At 36.7% G+C, this 18,975-nt stretch overlaps 1 protein-coding gene across 1 annotated transcript; it reads right to left on the reverse strand.

The window, feature by feature from the left end:
* Positions 1–980: 980 nt before the first annotated feature.
* LOC116992690 (lipase member H-like) lies at positions 981–17,484 on the reverse strand. Its single transcript, XM_033052546.1, has 10 exons — positions 17,427–17,484; positions 13,052–13,428; positions 11,348–11,456; positions 10,537–10,638; positions 9,413–9,502; positions 8,195–8,362; positions 6,723–6,815; positions 4,995–5,106; positions 4,491–4,664; positions 981–1,068 (listed from the first exon to the last, which is right to left on the reverse strand). The coding sequence occupies exons 1-10, from the start codon at positions 17,473–17,475 to the stop codon at positions 981–983; spliced, it is 1,362 nt and encodes a 453-aa protein (XP_032908437.1). The 5' UTR covers positions 17,476–17,484.
* Positions 17,485–18,975: the final 1,491 nt, after the last annotated feature.

Genomic DNA, 18,975 nt, shown 5'->3' on the forward strand with positions numbered 1-18,975 from the left:
GGGCATAGGATGTATTTGCATGAGGAACCAGCACAAAACACATAAAACAGCCTTACAGACGAAAATAAACCCATCTGTCCTCCCATCAGTTCCATCAGGAATGGCAGTCTGGAACAACAAAACTTGTCTTAATTGGAGGAGGTAATTTTTTTGTACCATTTATTCCTACTCACATCCCAATAGGTGGAAAGCTGTCATCAGTCTCAACTTGAGTAGCAACTCTTATTCCAAGAGACCCAAACAGAAACGAAATGAAAATACATTTATTTCATTTATTTCACTTGTAAGTTATTCTCCTCAGAAAAGACATTAGATTACTTTGTATCTGAAACAACATTGCCCTGTCCATAGTATTTACAAAAAAAAAATCTAAATGCTTACAACAGCATTCATCTACGATGAGCATAAAGACAACAGATTTAAACTGGAAAATTTACAAATGTACTCACAAATATTATTGTTCCACTTCTCACACTGAGGCATCATATAAAGAGAAAATGTGAATTCATTTATTCAATGAACACAGCACAGCAAAACTGTTGTGTATTAGATCCATAGATCACATGTACTGTATATTAAATTCACTTAGTAGACAGATCATTATGTTTCCATGTAAAAGCCATTACAAATAATAAATATTTAAATATACATATGAAAAATAATGTGCCAGGATTATGCAGTTAATTCATATCTAATTCAGTAGTTGCTTCATTGCTAACAAATAGTAATGAATAGACCACTGCATGTTCTCCAGCATGATACATTTACTTTACTCAAATAATTTTCCAAGCACATATATGTCTGAACTTTTCAATTAAATTCAGCCTAAGGCACTCAGAGCAAGTACTGCACATTATCAGGTAGACTCTTGAAAAATAAATCTAGCTTATCTCATTTCCTTTCTCATTGCAGTCTTTATCCTGAGGAAGCATCAAAATGTCACTGCTTTGAGAGAAATTAGGTTAGTAGTAGCCCTCTTTTCATGTACCCCTCTCAGAGCAAGGGATAGGTTTGAAGGTCAGTTCAATGTTCTCCAGCAGTACAAAATCGTATCTGCACAGCAGTGGCCTACAAAAGCAGAAAAAGAAAAAAAATCACAATAGAAAAAGTTAACTTTAACAGAAAAAAATATTCCAGTATTTACCAGCTCTCAGAGACAGTACTTAGGACAAGAAGTGTCTCCTTGTCTATGTTTATATTCTATTTCATGCATTCCTAGAGCAGCTTTGATGGACTGAAAAACAACCAGATATCAGCTGGATGGTGCAAGAAGTGTATCACACTGGTCTGAAGGACAAAGATGCAGCATTTCATCCATTACAGCTATTAATCTGCATTCAAATTAACACTTTAGCAGCATGACCTAAAATCCTCACAATTCCTGTTAACAAAGGGCCTGAATAATTTATTTTGAGTTCCCTTGGTAGGAAAATTTCCCTGCTTTTATTTTATATGGGAAAGTAAGGAACCACATGATAATATTTTCTCTTTCACTTGCAATGACAGTATGTGTAAAAAATTTTAATTGCTAGAGAGCAATTTGTCTCCTAAACACCTAGAAAACTCACAGCTGATTAATACTGCATGAACACACAAAGAAGCCACAAAGGGAGCCACAAAAACCTGAAAAACATGGTTTTTGAGATCAATATAAGTGCTCTGCCTTTTAAGGCAGAGGCAGGTCACAGTCCTGCTCTTCATGCACTATTGTAATGTATGGGGAGAGCTGGTTTGAACAGGCAAGTCATGAACACACCCTCTGATGGCACCTCCATAGCATACAAGCTATGAGACTTATTTTATTTAAAATTATCCTCACTATTGTTTTGAACTCTTAGATGTGGCTACACCACACAATTCATTTCAGCCTGGGATGTAGAATAGAGTGAAACAGCAAAAGGAGAGAACAGCACACCAGGAATTTCTGTTGTTGCCCATTCATATGAGATTTCCAACCAGTAAAGGCTCTACTTGTCTGTATGTGAAAAGATATCTACTTCTACTTAAGGTTTCTACTTAAGAATATGACACCTTTTAAGGTCTCCACAAGGTTATGACAGTAATTTTATGACTAAAAAGATCAAGATGAATTCTGGTGTTCTGTACAATGCAAAGCATAGAATTTCATCCACTCCTTCATCAACAATTTGTTTTGATTTTAATTCAATGCTTCATTATTATAGTATTTTTACACAGGGGACAAAACACCGAGCCAAACCATAATACCGAATTCTAGGAACAAAAGCTTATGTTTTCTGACATATTTTATCTCATTTGAAGTGCAATCCATCTCAGCTTGTGATTACTGAGTAACAGGAATGCCTCAGAGGACAGCAGCCCTGAGCAGTGAGCAGGTTCACCAAGGAGCAAAACACAAAAAATGTTTTTGTTAGGTGAGGTTTTCTTAACCCCTCAACCCAAATGGCTCCTCTGCTGTCTACTAAAAAGCATGGACATGCCCCACCTGTTCAGAAGAGGTATTTGCAAGATCTTCTTTATATTATTTCTGTTCTTGTTTTGGTCAAAAAACTCCAGAGGTGTCTGGGCTAAATATCTTTGAGACATTCATCTTCTCCTTTAACTGAGTTTGAATTCACTGACAGGTTCATAAGTGTATTGGGATAACTGACACCTGAACATGCACAAGTTAGCAAAGTTTTGTAGTTTCATGGGTGAGCAGAAATTGTTTATCTCAGGGATCAGAAGAAAAGCATGAAAATTACGTGTGTCTTTCCGCACCCCCATATTCACACACCATCTGTGTGAATAGAGGACCACCCCAATTGTCTGTGATACTCCCCAAGCTCCCACAGTTTGCCATTAACCCAGACCTGGGGAGACTGGGCAGGATTTTATCCTTGCTTCTGTGCCCTGTTTTTTATCTACTACTTTGTTGTGAATAATTTAGATATTTGTCATGTAGTTTCTAGCTGATCATCCTATATTCAAGTAATTGTTGTAATTATAGGTAAATAAGGTAAATATAGGTTGGTATAATTACAATGAGCAATTAGGTTATTAATACCAACCAATAATGCTGTAACATCTGCATTTAAATTGCCTTCACATGTTGATTCAATGCAGTATTTTCCACTGTTCTCTAAAAGTACCTAACATGCCTCTACAGGTGCAATCTGATGAGGCTCCACATGAAGGACTTTAGTGGATCCTATATTAAAGCATATCAAGTGCATCTTACTTTTAAACTAACAAGAGTCAGAGTAACAGGAATGGAAACTCAAACCCTGTAAGGGCTGTTCACTGAAAATCTTTCTTGTTTGCTTGCTAGATCATTATCTTAGAAAGTCCCAAGTGCTGACAGGCTTACACAAAATATATCTTCTGATTTATCACCACTGGGCTGAGAAAAAATAATTGGAATATGATTTAGAACTTTTCACCCTCTCTCATCACCAAATGTTTTCAAATAAAATCGTGCTATTTTCACCTGAGACCTTGAGACTTACAGCTTGCAATAATAAAGTCAAATGTATGTACATTCTGGGATACTATTTTGATTATTGAGTGTTTTGTTTCTTCCTAAGTCTCTCCCATCCATCTCCTCCACATTATCAGTAAATCTAAAAGAGCAGATTAATTTAAGAAGGTTTCATAATTTTTGCAAAGTATCATACCCAATTTCTACAAGGCTATTATACACCATATAAGAAATCCTCAAATTTTACATCTCAAGTTAATAAAGTATACTGACTTAAAAATTATTAATTATTGTAGTATTATTCTCGCTCATTACTCATTTGATATTACTAATTTGATAAGCATTTTTCAGTTTTTATTTTAAATTCTGACTTTCTTGAATCTGCCTTTAATAAGAAGCAAAGTAACAACTCTCAAATAAAGTATTCTTGCTACTCCTGGATATTTCTTACCTATTCCATGTAATATGTTCTGTTCACAAGATGCGAATGTAAAATCTAATTTTAATTGCACAAATAAATTTGGAGATTTTAAAAAATGAACATATAGAAATACTGCTGAAATATTTTAAATAGGGATCAATAAAAGCTTACAAAAAAAAAAAAACAAAAAAAAAAAAACCAGATTATTTCATTTCAACTGTAAGCAGACACAGAATGTGTTCTGAAGTGCTCCATTTCACACCTGAGTGTGAAAACCTGTGTACAGATACACGAGAAAATCAGAAAATCTGAAAATCAGAAAATCAAAAAATCAGAAAAGTGCTTGATGAAATTTTTCTTAGGGAGGAGAAGCTGACCATGCAGGTGTAAGTCAGGCTGGTCCTTGGAAGCACAGCTGTGACACACAGCTCTAAATGTTAATGAACACAGCACTAAATGTTAATGAACACAGCAGCACATGGCCAATTTGATCGTCAGGAGGATGAGACAATATTCATACACTTAGTAATATGCCATTAAAAAAAAATATTGCAGGGAATTACAGGTTACTAAGAGAACATCCTGAACACCTTTGTTGATACCCAGCTGTGGTACATGACAAACACTCACCTTTTTGGATTATTGAGAGATTTCAGCTTCATCTGAAGAATCCTAAGCTTGTACTTTGGGCCTATTAAAGTCTTTGTAGAATAGGTCAAGGAAATTTTTGCAATGTTTTCAATGTCTTGGTGAAATCCAGTCAGTATTTTGACTCTTTTATATTGCTGAAATGTTGAAGCTTCACTAAAGAAAAATATTTAGACAGGCTTTTGTTAGCTGAGTAATATTCATTATTGCAAAGCATTATCATTAAAGTGGGAAATCTTGTGAGATGTATCAGCCTTGAGCATTCAGAACGAGGACAGCTAGAACAGGATTCAAACCCGCACCAATTTCAGTGTGAGGGCATTCCCCTGACACTGAGCCACATCCAGGAATGGTGCCATGGCCAAGTCTTAACAAACTCAAGATACTTCTTCAACTTACAAGCTAACAAGTTGCAAGGTTTAGAAAACTCAGAAAATTAGTCCTATAAAGTGATGAAAAAGGATTTAAAGACAAAGAACAACATACCTATTCATCTGTGACTCTACTGTGTTCCCAGCATAGTCTGTTATTTTAACTTTGATGAAACCTCTCCTAGTGCTTTTATTCCAGGTAGTGATGTCCAGTAAGTAGTTGTACACTGCAGGAAGAAATAGGAAGAGTTAAAAAATGAGCTCAACAGGAGACAGTTGGTATTACCACACTGTTAAATGTATTCACTGGTAGATGACAGGAATGGTGACTTTATATTTTTATGCTACCAGTTCAAAGGAGAATAAAAAGCTGACCTTCTGCTGACTTGCTTTGCACCCTCAAAAACCCTGACCTGGCCTTCTGTAATCATCACCACTATAGGAATCACACACCTTTATTGCTCCCAGCCACGACACCAAAACTTTCTTTATTTTTTGGCATATTTCTTATTATCATTCTCTCCTGAAAGATGTGAAGCCTTGTCTTGCTCAAGTTTGCAATTTCCCCTCTTTTTAAGACCTCCTGTTCATTTCTGTTTTCTCAGGTTTCCAAATTCCTAATAATTAAGGCTTTAATTAATAAATACTCTATCTATAATATTTATATTATCTATATTATTATTACATATATATGTATATCTATTATACATATATAGATTTTTTTAATAAATAAATCTTTTTCAGAATGGTTTGTTTTGCTTCCTGACTTTGCATAGTTCTTTTCTTCTTGATTTTGCACATTTTCCTTTAAATTTATGCTGTCATTACAATGGTTCTTATTCTGCTCCGTGTGCCTCCTCCTATATTTGATAATATTCCTCTCCCTCTTTTCTCTCTTCTACCAGAGAGGGGCAGGGGAGAACAGTAGTACCAGGTTTGGGTTGAGCTGCAAGATACTGGGAAGAAGAGTTATTTTATGCAAATTTTATGTAAAAAAAATTATGTAAAATCCATCACTTCATCCACCTCCCCTCAATCCTTTGGAAGATACAGAGATATCAGCAAGCATGACTAGGACATGTGTCTTGGCCACAAAACTTGCCAAGTTGATGGACAAAACTAATGGGAAAACCTAATTTCACATGAATTCCCTGCAAGCCTATCCCATACCCTAGATGAAAGAACCTTAAACATAACTAATTAGAAGTGTGTTGCACTCGTTCAAGGTGCTAAAATCTTTTAATACAAACAGAAATTGGATGAGAATCTAGGATGTACCACATGGGTAGGTAGAGATCTAAACTGCTGCAGTGGGAGAGATCATTGTCACAGTAAAACACTGATGCTGTCAGCCAAGTTTTTCCTTCACTGTTTCCCTCCTGGGGAGACGTGGAGTAGCTTTGGTGGACTGTAGGGTGATCTCCTCCTGGGGTGGAACACAGAGCTGGCTCCTTTTTGTCCCCCACCCAAGGCATCGTGCTTCCCTCTCCTGCTCTCTGAAAATGGCAGCAGTGATCCCTTCTAAGCAGGTTCCATCAGTCCAGCTTTTGCCCTCCCACTTGATTCTCATTTTCTGGTTTCCTTCTTCCTCTTGGCAGTCCATCCAACTACTTTTAAAGTTACATTTCTTTCCCACTTCACACAGTATTACTTTTTCTCCTGCCACCATCATTCTTCTTCCTCCAGTCTGCGAACTGACCCTTAGTTCATGGCTTTTTGCATAATCTTACACAGTGACTAACCCTAACTTGATACTTTTAACATGTTTTCACTCCAGATCAGTTGAAAAATAACAGTCACAAATTTTTGTGAAGAGGTATTATGTATGTATTTAGTCACTCACTGCAGAATGGGTCTTCGCCTGAGGTATCAAAGTAAGATTTTGTTGGTGAGCTATATGGTATCAACAGGTTTTTCCATCTATCAGCATGATAACCTGAAATCCAAAGTTGAAATAGTTCATTTCAGACATTTAGCAAAATCATGATACACATATATTTACACAAAAGAATCTCAGACAGTGTCAAATTTGGCTTTAATTTTTGTGAATATCCTCCGAGAAAGAAAACTGACCAGAAAAAAGAAGGAATCCTCTGAGTATAACAGATGTAGTATGCAAGTATTTAATTCCTCTAATAGATTATTACTACTAAAATGACATAATGTAATAGTTACCTCCTTAGCCTAGACACTAACTCCAAAAAGTAGTGCCTACAAATCCTGCAGAGGTAATAAAAACAAACCCAAAACTGTAGCCCACACCTCTGCAGAGAGCTCTTACAGAATAGATTTCCTTTCTTTCTTTATTTTTTAATTCCTTAGCCCATTTGTAGATATTGTTTAATCAAATGTAAGATACTCTGCAAACCCCCTAAGCTGATGGATTTAACATATAAAGAAATTTATACAATTCCAGATTCATGTCTTTGGGTCTTGTTTCTAGAAGGGACGATCCCGTTTTCTCCCTGTTAGTCTCTCCACCTGGACAAGGAGGGCAAATTCCAGGCTGCAGAGCTGCCACTGCAAAGCAGGAAGCAGCAAAGATTGCAGCAGAAGGATGCTGCTTCTCCACTCAGTTCCCAGACTCAGCAGCTGACTGGGGCAATATTTCTCCACCTCTACCTTGGGCATTCTGTCCAAGTGCATCAGGCATGGCTAATGACCATGCTGGGGGAGTCCTGGAGTCTTTCTTTCCTTCTATAAAGGCTCATTATGGTTGGGGTTTTTTCATAAAATAGCACACAGATCTATCTATGCTTTTTTCCTAACCTGATACAACTAATATAGCATGCACATCCCAGAATAAGGGTTCAAAAAAAAAAAGACAAGATAAAAATTGAAAGTTAACTTCTAATTATGTGTTTTTCAGATTTCTTAAATTTAAATTTCCTGCCAACTAGGAAATGCTCACACTATTGTAGGTCTTTTCAAACTGCACCCAGATCCTCTCTGAAAGCAACAAACCCACAAAACAATTAAAATCCCCTTCAAATAAAAGCTTGATTCCAAAGGAAGAGCAAAAGAAACCATAAAGTTGCTTTAAACATTAATACTCTTAAATAAAAACACATGTCCTCTAGGGTTCATAAGACACTTTTAAGGCCTCAAGTGATGAACTAAGCCCTAGTAGGTCCTCTCTAGAAAGGGGAAACACTGAATCCATTCCAGATTGGAATGCATAAGACCAAAGAGTAGGAACATTCAGCACCTGTGCCTAACAGAGATAACTATGAAGCTGACAAACCCATGAACTCTAAACTACTTTAACTCCCCAGGAAATCTCACCCAGCCCAGAACAGATATGGTATCACTTACCCAGTACTGGGCAGGACATTGGCTGGAAAGCATCACAATCAACACATTTTCCTCTCTTGTAATCCAAATAAGAGTCACAAGGATATGTTATTATGTCACACTTGCTTTTCAAAGATGATAAGAAGAGGAAGACAGATCTCTGATGGTCACATTTAAAATACCGAAATCCTTCAGGGGAGGAAAATAAAAATAATATTTTATACTTTTTATTAATGAAAAAAAGTGTTGTATAAGTAGAATCACAGAATTGTTTGGGTTGGAAAGCACCTGAAATATCATCTTGTTTCAACCTCTCTGCCTTGGGCAGGAACACCTTCCACTACACCAGGCTGCTCAGAGCTCATCCAGCCTGGCCTTGAACACTTCCAGGGTTCATCCTGTGGTACATCCACAACTTCTCCATGAAACCTGTGCCAGTGCTTTACCACTCTCTGAGTGACAGTTTTGGCCAAAAAAAAACCCCATGAAGAAAACTTCAGAGATTCTTCTTTCTATTTTACTGCGAAAACAAATTCCTTCCTTTCCTGAAAAAAGTAAACTTTGGGAATTGTAGAGATGACCACTGTGCCTTATGTCTTTGCAGCAGCTCTAAGTGGTAGCAGCACTGTGCAGTTTAGTGATGGGAAACACTGACAGAAACAAATATATCCAAAAGAGTAAACAAGAATAATTGCCAGCAACTTTGTCTAACACTCATGGAAGCTGAAATAAGCAAAATTCTGCATCAAAAGATAACTTCATAAAACTTTTTTATCATCCTAGAGCCTAAAAGACATATCTGATGCCAAAACCTACTTCATCATTGCCAACCAGGAGAAACCAAAAACACGCTGGGGATGTGGAAACCTTGCCTTCCATGTCATAGGCAAGGGATCCTGCCTGAACCACTGGGACACAAACAACCCACTGGGACACCTTCCCCCACACCTGGACCCAAACAACCATGGAAAAATAATGATCATTATATTCAGATTGTATATATAATACAATAACATAGTTCCATCATGCCAATAGTAATGGTATGATGGGGTATGTATCTTACAGTAAGATTATTTTCAAATATCTTTATTATTTTTCTTTTGCTGCATAGGAATGGAAAAGAAAGAATACAGTCTCAGGTCCTGTATTACCAAGTGCAGTGTACATTCAGTTCAATTTAACTCCTTTTAATTTTATCTCAAAATTTTCTTCTCATTAATAAAACATATTTTTATTTACCACTGAAAGGGGTTTTTGGACAACCAGGCTGATCCATTCCTCCATTTGGATAGAAATCAATGGTTCCTAAAGGCTTCTTGAAACCTAGTACTAAAGTAAAAATACCATGAATGAAAAAAAGCCACATAAACAGAATTACAAAGGCAAATATTTATCATCACTTTCACTCTAAAAATCGTGGAAGTTTTAAAGAAAAGTTTAGCCAACACAACACTCTTTTTGTAATGTAAATCAAAGTCATACTATGAGGTAAAAGTCAAGGGTTTTTTTCTCTTTAAGAAAATTATATATGTAAAATGCTATACACAAATGCATACAAAATTGTGTAAGACTCCTACTGCTGGAAAAGGGAAAGAACAGAAACAGATGTAACTGAGATATTATTTCCATAAATTTATTTACATAAATAAATTAATGTAATTCATGTTCTCTCCATCAATCAAAATTCTTTACCAGTGCTATTTTCATTAGAGTAAAATTTTCCATTTTTTGCAGGACACTGGATTCTGAAGTACACTAATATTAGCAGTAAATCAAAGTAGAAAAATCTGTGTCTGTCTCATAAAAGTAAACAAAAATTCCATGAGTAGGAGTTAATTCAATCTGACCTACCTCCCTTTTTACCACACATTATCTTTATTCACATAGTGACAACATTAAAAAAGTTGGTATTTTACAGCCTTACATTTAAATTTGTATAGGAAAATGCTTAAATTGAATATTATTAAGAAAAATTATGTGAAACTACACAAATAATGGAGCAGTTGTGGTATTAAAGGTTTACTTATAATTTTGAGGAAAAAATGAAACCAGAGATTAAAGGAGATGAAGCAGATTTTACAAGATTCTTCTTTTTAACTTTACAGTAACATGATTTAGTATTTTAAGCAGAGGTTCTGTGGAGTACTAAGTTGATACAGCAGAGCCTGACTGTCCCAGAAGGGATTAATTCAGTGATGACCCGGTGCTTACAACCTCTGTGCTCATACACACCTGCACAGCAAAAGAACATTCTCAATAAAACAAAATATTCTCCTGCAGCATTATGAGACAGCTTATCCCTTCTCTCTTGCTTTCCTGCCTTTCCTCAAGCTGAAATAGGCAAGTCAAGGCTCTGTCATTACCATCAGTGTCTGAATGGATTACATCCACAAACTGTGCATCAGTCGGATCCAGTCTGTGCTCCGGTGGCTCTCCAGTGAACGAAGGGCCTGCTGGATCCAGACCTGAATAAAAACAACAAAATTTAAAAAGTAAATAAATAAAAAATTAAAAAATAAATAAAAAAACAAATCATAAACCCTGGGCTCCTTCTACAGATATAGAAAAGACAAACATCTGAACATTATTCAGCGGTGATTCTTCCTTTTCTTGGTATAAAAGGTTAAATTTTTTTAATAGAAAGCATAATTTTTCTTATTTCTTGCTAAAAAAAGCAAACATTCCTACCACAAGACTGAGCAACCCATATCAATGATTTTCTCTTTTTCCATAACTAGATGTGCTTATGTCCCATTTATTCAGATAAATACAAGCCAAGAGTTTTGGGGATAATGTCAGGAGAATTTGTTTTTCCTTTTCCCCAGAAAATACTGTAGCTATTATACACTTCATAACACCAAAGTGCACAATATAACTGCTCTCACCTCCAGAACACAACTAGTCAGACACTCAGGTAGCATATCATTTAACTGAAGTGGCATTTAGATGTAGCACTCAATTTTCATTTGAGAGACTAGAGGCAACCAGGTTGGAAAATTTAATCTGTAATTTATGTCCTGAAGGCAGACCTGCTCAATTTCCTGAACTGCTATCAGGTCTATATTTTTCCTCATGTATGTCATCAAATATTCAGTTCTTGTTTGTCGATGTCTCAGTGCTCTGACAACAACACAAGGTACAATAGAATGTGTGCACTGGGATTAAAAGCCTTACCTGTAATTCTGCCAAGTTTGCCATTATACTTCTGGCCAACAAAACCAGCTATATGAGCACCAAGACTAATTCCAATCATGTACACAGAGTCAAGAGAAGCTCCACCCATCTATCGGGGGAAAAAAAACACCAAAGCCAGTCACACACAGAATTAATAGAACAGAGATCAGTAGGCTTATTTAGTTTTCACTTTTTTCAGTACTTTAAATTTTATTTCTAAATTTCTAGTTCTTAAAATAATAATAATAATAATAATAATAATAATAATAATAATAATAATAATAATAATAAAGGATGTTATTAAATACCTTTCAGTTTGCAATTCTAGATTAGTTAAAATTTAGAAATTATGAAATTCTTTACCTAGGAAAATGTAAAAAGGAAGTTTGAGTAATTTGAGACATTTCTCCTGAAATGCCACATTAGTTAGAAGAGCAGCAGGGAAGAGGAAGAGGAAGACATTTATCAGATATAAGAAACCAAAACTACGTATGAGGAAAAAAAAAAACTATTTCCCTGCTTTATCCTTCTAATAAAATAAATTTAAAACATAATGCCATTAACAAATGCAACTGCTGAATAATGATGCCAAATGCACACCTTAAAATGACTATTCTACAAAGCAGGCAGTATTCCAAAAAACCCAAATAAATACCTACTGAAGAACTCTAAAACAGTGTCAGCTGACCTAGTTGGAATTCCTGCAAAATGTTGGGGAGACACACAGGATCTGAAATATTAATATGTCTCAAAATGAATTAGAAAGGCATCACAACAGCTTGTAAGTGTGAAACTGATAGCTGTGGGACATTACAGACCCCCCTCCCACCACTTCCAGGACTAACACATGCTGTCTCTGTTTGCCAGGCAGATCTGTAAACAACAATTAACTTGGAGACTCTCCTTATTGTCCTATTTAATTTTTTTTTATTCCATAATGATAAATCTATAGGCACAATTGCAAATTGCTATCACTGTATCTAGTCCCAGAGGACAGATTCTGATAGACTTTCTCTCCTTTCACCTCAGCCTTTCTCAAAATCAGGATGTTTTTCTCAAATTTTCTCAATTTTTTACAGCACAGCATTCAAATTTTTTGAATTTCTGAGAAATAAGTGATGAGAAAAGAAGGAAATTCAAGTGACAAACCAGACAATGGCATAAATAACATCATGACGTGTTTTGTTCATTTGATTAAACAATAGCTCTACAACCCAGCTAAGACCACTGGCATCAACTGTAATTTCAGCAACTGCCTCTAGAGATAAGGTTATACCATTTTGGAACTAATATTTATATCTTTTCCAATGGTTTATTTCTAATTTAAAACCTTTATTTATAGTAGGTCAATAGTAAAAAGAGTGGTGCAATGCCTTTGTAAAATGTTTGTGCTGCATGCTGTTTGAACTCCTCTCCCTTCCTTCCCCACTGCTGAATTCCCTCTTTCCAGAAGACCTAAAACTTCCAGCTGGTTCAAGAAATCAGATGCACTTTCAGGCAGATTTCAGTGAAAGGGAAACAAGAACTCAGGTGAAGTTAAATATATGCAATAATAACTGCATGTAAAGTTAGTAATACTTCTCTAAAGAAATGTGATTTGATATTGTTCACTGGACTTCTCTATAGATATATTTTAAATACCCATTCCCACTCAAACCAATGCTCTTCGCACTTATTCAGAGCAGATGCAATGCTCTGCCTTACCAGCATCTGGTCAACATAATTCTTCAGTATTTCTGCAACTTTTCTGCAGTTTTCCACAGCAGTTAGGTAATTCACAGTGGTAGCACCACGATTCCAATCAACTATAATGAGATTAATATCCTCTACAGACAGTAAAAGCTCCTTCATGTCACCCAGCCACGCTGGAGGAGATCCTGTTGGCCTGAAGCCATGAATAACAAAGACAATTTTCTTGGTTGTATTCAGGTACTCAGATGCAGTAACGTTGTGTTCAATGAGCCTCTCAGAACAATCTTGATTTTCCCTCGTGTACAGGAGTAGCTGAACATGGAGTTGTGTTCCAGACAAAGCATTGCCTATGTTTAGGTCTGTAAATTCAGGACAATTTTGTTCCTCATCTGAAAAAGATGAAAATGGTAAGACAGTCATTTGATGAGTTTGGCTACCTGAAATACCACCTCTTCACTTTTCATTCCATATCTTTTCCTGAAAGAAAAGTGGAGAACTTTCATTTTCTTTACTCTTGACCTTTGGAAAGATGTGTCAACATGCATGCATGAGGAACCACAGTTCCACTAATGACTGAGGATACCATTGTGCTCCTCCAGACCCTTCAAATGTGAAATTATCCTAATTTTTCCTGAACAGTGTATTTTTCTCCTTATAAGTACTAATTAGTAGTCAGTGTTGATAAGATCCTTTGCTTCACCATCAAAGGTAGGTTCTCAGAATTTTTCACAAGTGTGTGCTGTATAAACAGGAAAGCTCTTGCGGTTCTTTCTTCCTCTTTGGGCTAGAGTGGCTGTGCTGCCAATCCTTAGACCTTATTTTTTGTTGATGTAGCAATAAAGAATAGCTTCCTGACAAAACAGGAATGATCCAGAACCTTTTTCTAGCTTTGGATCACCACAGCAGCACCAAGAAACAAAGGCAGAAGAAACAAAGAATCTTGCTCTAAGTTTGAAAAAATAAGAATTAATGGCACAAGACAAACAGTTGGATTAACATTTCTGTCTGTACTTGGACAGTTAGGATGTAGCAGGTTAAGCTGGTCAACAAGAAGATGGAGATTTTCAAAAGAGTCTAAAAAGGCTAAATTTCTCCCCTGTCTGGTTATCAACATCCAAACTTCACGCTTTAAAGATACCTTCTGGCTGCTGAGGTCTCATTGTGTGGATAAAGCACTTCAGGACTCTGGGCAGAGCACCAACACCTGTCACAGTTCCTCTGCTATGGCCTCTGCACCTTTGCTACGGTGTTAGTTGGTTTTTGGCCCAACTCTTGACTTCTAGTGGGTTATATTACCTTAGACAAGACTTTTGTCTCTCTGGTGCTTGATGGCACCTTTCTCAACTCTTCTGTCATTAAAATCTTTGCAAAACAAGTCACTTTCAAGAAAGTAAAAATGAGAAACAAATAGTGTCTTCCTAGTTTCTTAAAAATAACATTAAAAAATACAGTAACTTCACGATTATAAGCTGCACCATTTTGACTAAAATTTTGGTCCAAACCCAAAGTGCGGTTTATAATCAGGTGTGGCTTATATATGGACAAAGAACAAAAAGTTGCTGTTTTACTTTGGAGGACAGGTGTCTGCTGAGAAAGGCAGAAGCTTCTCTTTGAAATGGAGAATGTAAACCCCCTCCCTCCAAATTATTATCATTTTGAAATCAAGGGGCTTTCAGGCAAAAATATGGGAATTAGGAACAACAGTTCTTTACTAGGGAAATTAAAATAGAAATACAGTACTACAAAGAAACAAACTCCAAACCCTGACACAGTCAGAGTACAACCTGACACCCCGTCAGGCAGGGTGTTGGCAGCAGTCCCATTAAATGGTGGCTGCATCCTCCTGCAGTGACAGATGTGACTCAGTTGGAGCAGTGCTCCTGTACAAGGTGCAGTTTCCCTCCAGAGGTCCAGTGGTGATGTGGAGAAATCCAGTTTTCCTCTGGAGTTCAGTGGAGAAAGGGGCTCCCTTAGTGTCCCAAAACCTCTGTTTTTATCTTGGTAAGAAATGTTGGGCTCTTCCCCCTGGCTGGAGCAACTTCCAATGGGACGCAGTAATTTTATCAGTCCCACAGTGGGACTCAATGGGCCATTAGCAGAAAATGACTCACTGGAGGAAGGATGGGTTGTGAAAAGATAAAGAACAATGCCCTGCCTGGTTTCAATGGATGGCCCATTAGCAGAACGTCTCCCACAGAGATAAGGACCACCACCCCCACCCTCACCAGATGGTGATAGAACAGATACCTTTTATCACACTCTGTATTGTAATGTGCAGCTTATAATCAGGTGCGGCTTGTGTATGGACAAAGAATGAAAAGTTGCTGGCACCCAGAAATGTGGCTTGTACTCAGTGCGGCTTATAATCGTGAAATTACCGTAACCTGAATTTCTCAGATTTTTCTCAGATTTTTGATAAGAAAAGCAGTTCCAGCCCTTCTCCTTTTCTCAGAGAACAGCTTGCAGGCAGAATCAAACCCACCATATCTAAGGTGGACAGCAAGCCTGCACCCCTTTTTAAAGCTGCAAAAAGCAAGTGTGGGTGCCTTACAAGGTATCTGGAATATGTGTTCAATACTACAGGTCAGGTCTAAGCAAAGCTAAACAATGTGAATTATAGCACTCAAGGTGCAGTAAAGATTCAATAAAGGCACTAAAGACACTAATTCACTAATTTAGGGAACTAGACCAATCACCTTTAATGCCAAACCTTGTATCAACAAGGACTAGATTGGTCCCCTCTAGGCTGGACATCCCAAAAATATAATGGATATACTTCATACAAGAGCTGGCTTGAAGTTACACAGTTTTAAAAATAACCTGAAACTCCCTGCTGCAAATCAACCAGACAAAAGTTTCATGCCTATTACCATGTTATAACAGTAACTACAATTCTTACATGGAGAAAAAGACAGAATTAGATTTCAAAATAAATAACATTGTTTTCCTAATTTAAACACATAATAATATAAGTAACTTTTACTGAGATTACTAGATAGTTTATTAACTAATAACTGATACAGGAAAGTAACTCATTTCATCACTTGGACTTAGCCAAAAAGTTCTGAAACTGAGAACTGTTCAGCTGAATTTAATAAAAACAATAATCAAGAAGCCAGTAAAAGTCATGCATGTGACATGATCCTGAGATGGTAACAATACGTGTCGCACTTGATTTCTGGTTTTCATATATTTATATATAATGATAAAATTAGAATATCAATTACATTACTCAAACTTCATCTACAAAAGTGAAAATAAAAACCAGTCACTTGATTATAGGTTCAAGGGTATAACATGAAACTCTCATTTTGCCTGATGTGGTCTTTAAATCCAAGTTTAATCATGGATCCTTAAAATTTACTCCTTCATATTTAAAATTTAAAAGATTCATGCTAAGATATTGTTCTATATCCCTTTAAATATTTTGATTTTCTTTTTAATCCTTTGATTGGTAGAAATAAAAATTACCTCTAAAACCAGTGAGATAAACCAGACACAGCCTGTTCCATGGGAGTGAGAAATCTATCACAAGGAAATTATTTGAACTGCCAAACCTATTTACTAGCTGGCAAATGTCAAAAGGACGCACCTCCTTTACTCTTGGCTGTGAAATGACAGAAGTCATTCTTTCAAAAGTAAATAGAGAATAAAACAGAAATGATGATGTCTTTACTGTGGAATTAGATAAGTACCACAAATAGGTTTATTGATTCAATACTTTGAATTGTTTAGCAAGGAGTCATTGGGGGAAGTTTTACAAACTCCTGTTTCTCACTGAACACTGGAAGCAATACTCAGCTGCCCTTTGTGCACTTTTGTTGGAGTCCTCGCTCTTTTCTGTACAATCAAAACATACACGTAAGCATTGGGCTGTTACAAGCGCATTTCAATCAAGTTAATGTATAATTTTATTTTCTCACACATGTTGGTAAGCATTCTAATTATCTTGTGTGGTTGAAAAGGGGGAAATCTTAAATGCACACTCTTTTTTGTAACTAAATTTTACTATTTAAAATGTAACACATAACTTGAAAATCTAAGCACCTATCAAATGAGCAACAACCAATAAACTCACACGGGTATACCGAGACTATTTCACGATTACGTCTACTTTGTACAAAGTGCACATAACTTCGTAGCAGGTCTCTGGGCAAAGTACAAGCCAGAGATAAAGTATCAGGTTTGGTTCTGTTTACTTTAAAATGAAACCTTATGTCTCAGTTTGAAAGTTACTGTATTCTTTTTACTAATCATCTGCTCCATTAAGCATAATTCATAAGATTTTTTCTTAATCTCTTGGCCAATTTAAATTAAGGAATATTCATTTTTTAAATATTCGATTAAAGCGAAGATTCTACACTGCAAGTAAGCTAATGGTTCTTACCTGATTTCACCCAGTATATCAAACAGATGAAGAAACACAATTTCAACATGTGGAACTGGAGAAAAAGTGATGTGTAGTATCCACAGAGAAGTGGCAAATTGAGTATTTCCTTACGCTAGACTTCTAACACAACTGAATGACACTAAAGGAGTGAGTAGGAAGCAGAAAATAAAGCTGTGGCCAAGCTTCTGCAATTTATGGCTCCTCCTATTGAGTGACTTCAGTAGATAGGGTGGTTTCTGGGCTTTAAGGGTTGGGACTGACTTTTAATCTGTTTCCCTCTCTGTCTATCAGCAGATTTACACGTAAGCAAGTGATGTCATGTATTACTGACAACTACTGCATTTGTGGAGTTTAGGAAGTGAGGTAACTAGTGGTGTATCCCAATAAAGATCCACAGTGGGGGGTTTTAAGTGTTTCACTGAACTGCAGTTAGGGGCACTGAGATGGGCAAAAAGATTAGAACAGAAGGTCATTCTGCTTACAGGAGGATCTTCCTGTAAGAACTTGAAAATAATTCTGAGAACTGTATCCCTGGAGATCATTTTTCCATAAAATTATCATCTGAGCTTTTCCAAGGATGCATTCTCCAATCTAAATTCTGAGAGGATCTGAAAAGCACCTCTGACAGAGAAATGGAGCTCAGAGTCCCACAAACCTCACCCAGACACTGATTTGCTGTGTGTTCCCTCTGTATCCCACTTGCAAAACAAATGAAGAAATACTTCTTTTTATGGAGCTCATTTATTTACAAATCACCTTATTAGGTAAATACAGGAGTGCAGATTACAGGTTGTGGTGTGGTGAGATTGTGGTGAGGCAAAGGGGTAGGTAATGCAGAGAACCCTGCATTATTCATGTGTGAAGTGTGGATGCCCAGTTTGCCTGTATCTGTGTGCCAATTATTTCCAGTACAGGAGAAAGAAACCATACCATAACCATTCAAATATGATCCAAATGCACCTTAGGAATGTTTTTTTGCATAGTGTATCCTTCACAGTGCTTCTAAGCATAGGTCTGAGTTTCCTTTAGTTCCTTCCACTACAGTTAAGGGTGTGTGTGTGTTCATGTGCTTCATTACCTAATTTTGAGTGATCAGTGTCTTCAGCTCTATGAATCTGAGCAGCTCAACAAAGCTGTGCTGCACAAGGTATTGCAGCAGTCAGCCTTCAGGAGGTGTCATCAAAGGCGTCTTTTTGAATAGAGTCACAAGGAGAAAAAGATGCAGTATGTCTGCTGGTATGAAAATCAGCTCGACAAATGACCTTTAATTAATTTTTTGCTTCCATTTCTCAAATATGCCACTTTGTTTGGAGCAAAGTTCGCTATGGCTGCTCTTGAATTCCTTTGCACTTCCCTGTCATCTCACATCTTTGACCTTTTACCCAATCACCACTATAAGGGCACAGCTTTACAGACATCATTTATTGCTTAGAACGAGTAATGGCAGATTATCAGTCTGGCTCTTCCCTCTCCCTACTTTTTAATCTAGATTACTGCTACAACAAAAGCCTAGTGCACCCAAGAAACCTCCAGTCAGGGAGCCTCA

Source organism: Catharus ustulatus, chromosome 2, assembly GCF_009819885.2.
Source record: "Catharus ustulatus isolate bCatUst1 chromosome 2, bCatUst1.pri.v2, whole genome shotgun sequence".
NCBI lineage: Eukaryota > Metazoa > Chordata > Aves > Passeriformes > Turdidae > Catharus > Catharus ustulatus.

What these genes read in the sequence shown, in the direction of transcription:
- LOC116992690 (XM_033052546.1), bottom strand. Translation starts at nt 17,475, where the DNA reads ATGTTGAAATTGTGTTTCTTCATCTGTTTGATATACTGGGTGAAATCA. An exon ending in GTAGAGTCACAGATGAATAG is followed by an intron (nt 4,665 to 4,994) that starts GTATGTTGTTCT and finishes ATTTTTCTTTAG; the next exon opens with TGAAGCTTCAACATTTCAGC. An exon ending in TCTCTCAATAATCCAAAAAG is followed by an intron (nt 1,069 to 4,490) that starts GTGAGTGTTTGT and finishes CTGCTTTTGTAG; the next exon opens with GCCACTGCTGTGCAGATACG.